Below are 3,759 nucleotides of genomic sequence, written 5' to 3'. Positions count from 1 at the left end.
TCAGCCACACCATTTGTACAATTTTAAATCCCTGCCTCCCAGGAATGCTTTTGATCAAATATGATTGATATCCAGTGCACAGTTCTACAGAAGAAGTCGTTTGTAGCAATATAGCCAAATTGCCCCCTTTTGGCCCCGCCCCTCAGCCCCCTGGGGAGTCAGCCCCACCATTTGTACAATTTTTAATCACCACCACCTAGGGATGCTACCAGTCAAATATGGTTGATATCCACTTCTTAGTTCCAGAGAAGAAGTCGCTTAAAGCAATATGGGCAAATTGACCCCTTTTGGCCCCGCCCCGCCCCTCAGCTCCCTTGGGGGTGAGCCCCACCATTTGTACAATTTTGAATCCCCACCACCTAGGGATGCTTCCAGTCAAATTTAGTTTAATTCCAACCAGTGGTTAAGAAGAAGAAGTCGTTTAAAGAAATTGTTGATGTACGGACGGACGGACGGACGGACGACGGACGCCATGGTATGGCATAAGCTCACCTTGGTCCTTCGGACCAGGTGAGCTAATAATATAGTTACAAAAACATTGTCAATAACAACAATGAAAGTTGAACAATAAGTGGCTAAAAAGTACGTTTTTCAGAGATACAGAACATTATTGTAAGTGCTGGGACTCACTGCATTCAAAATGTCCAAATCACAAAACTCACTCTTTCTCCATTTTCTTGAAAACAAAATCCTGACAGGATGAAAAACACTGTGGATCAACTTGGCCGTCTTCCCTGCAAATCTTGTCTGTAACAGATTCAAGACAACTTTCTGTAATTTGAATGTACAGTGTTCATTTAAATCTACCTTGGGTCAGTTGATGTTGGTGTCTTGAATATAATTCTGATGTTGAAAATATTATCTTTAATGGGGTTCAATGTCTTTTCTCCCACCCTTCACAGGTGTGTCTCCCGTTTTAGCCGGGAAAGATCAGCTTGTCACCCCCTAGGGGGAGATAGCCTCATGCCGATTAGCATGTGTTCAATTGTGACGTCATTAAACTGCGTCATCGGTAATTGTGACGTCATCAAAAGTGAATGACGATATTAATACCCCGCATGTGTTTTTGTTTACAAACATGGCAGACTACTGTCGGAGGAGCTTTGACTGAAATAATAGGATGGGAGAAAAACAATCATCCCCTACCTTGAGAGTGTAACAGAGAAATCTCCAACCCCCGGGGTGATTTTTTTGGCAGAGCCTCGGGTTACACAACCAAAAAACATTACCCCATCGGGTTGGAGATTTCTCTGTCACACCCTCAAGGTAGGGGAAGATTCTATTAATCATCTTGTAAGTGTTTAAGATACCTCAAATTTCTATACATAAACTTTATTAACTCATTCATCCCTGAAGACACATTTGAACTCCTCCAATTCAAAGGTTGGAATAATTCATTATGAAATTTCAGGGGTAAATGAGTTAAAGTGTCTGAACTTTCATCAAAAGCATTTTTTGGGCAAAAGTTCCAAATAAAAGTTTGTGTAGGTGACTTTAATTAGTGAGTCAGTTGGGAAACTAAAATCAAACAAATTTTTGATGATGGTCTCACAAGCAGACTAAGGTAATTGTACAGAGGACAGGCCTAGGGTGTACATGACGGTCGGTGAAGAAGAGAACGACATAACTCTGTTCAGAGAGTAGCAAAATACTCAATTTCAGTAGCAGGCATATGACTCTTTACCATCTCTACAGAAACTCTCATGCAGAATTTGGCATCTGTAGATGACAGTGAATTTGAGGTATGCCCTAGGAAATGTGATGCACAGACTGTGCAAAAACATTGTCCCTTCTAGCAGTACCATTAGCAAGATACAGGTGTACACATAATTTTATCGAATGCTTCGCCATAAACTTACGTATGGTTTCATTGCGTAGCCCGTCTGGAGCACCAATAGGATCTGTGGCATCATGGGACAAATATTTTTGAAAAATCTTAACTGCATCTCTCTCAATACCTTTGTAAGAAAAAGATACAGAAATGCTTAAAATTTTATCGGTTTACAGTATGTACTTTATTGCAATACTGTCTCTGAAGATTGTTTCCTTAATTTCATTTCATAACAGCTTGCTTATACATATCATAATTTTTGATAAAAATTACAAACATGAATAATTTTGAAGGACTTCAAAGTTAGTGCAATAGAACTAATGTGATGTAAATATAACATCATTTAAGATATGTATAGAGACAAGAAATGTTAAAATATTACGTACTCCTTTTTAATTTTTCTGCAATATCTTCTACAGATACGCCTCGTTTCATCTTTCTTTCACCATCTTCTTGTGAACTTGACCTAGATATCACAGTAGAGCTATCCTCACACGGGGGTTCTGTCTGCCCCTTCCCCAGGGAATATGTTTCCCCCCTTTCCGCCCCCTCGCTATCACCTATCACAGCACCAAGCCTGGGTAAATTGTCGTGTCCAGTTGACAGTTCGGATTGAGGCACTTGTCCATCTTTTTGCGTTAAATGGGGACTAGACACCTGTCCTTCTGTTTCTATTTGTTGGGGACAAGACAACTCACTGTCTGACCCATGTCTTTTGTGACTAGACTCTGTATTTACAGACTCCAAGCCTGATGATAAACGACGATTTCTGCATTCATCGTTCACCCCTATTTGACTAGAACATCTACTAGAGAGTTGTGACACATTATCTTGGTGGAAATTAATGTTTTCACTAGTTGTACAAATATCACTACAGACCTGTTCATCAGAAGTTATCTCCCCTGCTACAGTTGGTGACACTACCTTAATCTCGTCCACAGATTTGCCTGCGGACAAACTCTTCTTTGCAGAATTTAACGAATGAGTCCGTAGCCTACTCCATGTTGATGCCTGGAATCCAACCAGAATCGTATATGTTGGGCCGATTTTATTGCATCCATGTATTTGATTAATAAGCCTAGGGCATCTTTGTCGTTCAAGATTTCAGACAATGTATTGGATAACCGTGAGGAATTTGGCATCCTTGAATGTAAGGAGGTACCACAATCTCCTGTAGAAAGACAAAGGAATCATCAATGTTCGTCAAATTTCTTAATGAATGAGACAGAAATCAAATATTATTTAACTTTATTCTTTTGCAAAAATCTGTGTCCTGGAGGCCACACCAGAGGGTATTATACCTGCCTATCGACTACAAGGTACTATGCATATGTCCAGTTATATATCGTCGAGATGAGAGAGGAATGACAGCAATTGTGTTTACATATACCAGGCTAGACAAAAACGGTATAGCACACTAGCCTGAGACTAGCAAAATCTCCAACTGGATTACTGGTTTTAAAACTGCTAGCCTAATTGACTTATGTAGTCAAAATTTAATATTACAAATAGCATGTTGAATAAAACTGGATTAGTGGAATTTGTACATAAACTAGTAAAATTGGAAACTACTAGTATGAATGACTAGTGGTGTTTGAAATTAATTTCTAGCCATGCATATAGCTTGAATAAAATATTTCCGTTATTGCACAATTCTACCTGGCAAGAATATGGATAATTGCATGAATAAAGCTGCTTTGACAATCTACAAACGTTCCCCACTTTGGGGGGTAAAACAAAACAAACAAGAGGCCCAGAGGGCCTGTATCGCTCACCTGAATATTTTTAAAATAATTGGTATGAAGTAAAGATATAGCACTCCATGGTAGGTGCTGTAAGTACATATGAAATTTCAGAAAGATCCATCCAGCACTTGAGATAGAGCGAGAACAAACTTCAAACAGAGCCCCATCCCTCTGCCCCTAGGG

At 39.6% G+C, this 3,759-nt stretch overlaps 1 protein-coding gene across 1 annotated transcript in view; it reads right to left on the bottom strand.

The window, feature by feature from the left end:
* The window catches only part of LOC110461315 (A-kinase anchor protein 10, mitochondrial-like), a 22,642-nt gene extending 19,714 nt beyond the window's left edge, over positions 1–2,928 (bottom strand). The window contains exons 1-3 of the mRNA XM_021514743.1: positions 2,218–2,928; positions 1,860–1,958; positions 663–747 (exon numbers count right to left, since the gene is read on the bottom strand). Coding sequence (XP_021370418.1) covers positions 663–747; positions 1,860–1,958; positions 2,218–2,266 — 233 coding nt within the window. The 5' untranslated portion in view covers positions 2,267–2,928. The remainder of the gene's footprint in view (positions 1–662; positions 748–1,859; positions 1,959–2,217) is intronic.
* Between the last annotated feature and the right edge of the window lie 831 nt (positions 2,929–3,759).

This window comes from Mizuhopecten yessoensis, unplaced genomic scaffold (assembly GCF_002113885.1).
Source record: "Mizuhopecten yessoensis strain PY_sf001 unplaced genomic scaffold, ASM211388v2 scaffold10603, whole genome shotgun sequence".
Lineage (NCBI taxonomy): Eukaryota > Metazoa > Mollusca > Bivalvia > Pectinida > Pectinidae > Mizuhopecten > Mizuhopecten yessoensis.
Note: the sequence above shows the minus strand (reverse complement) of the source record. Positions and strands in the feature narration are given on the sequence as shown.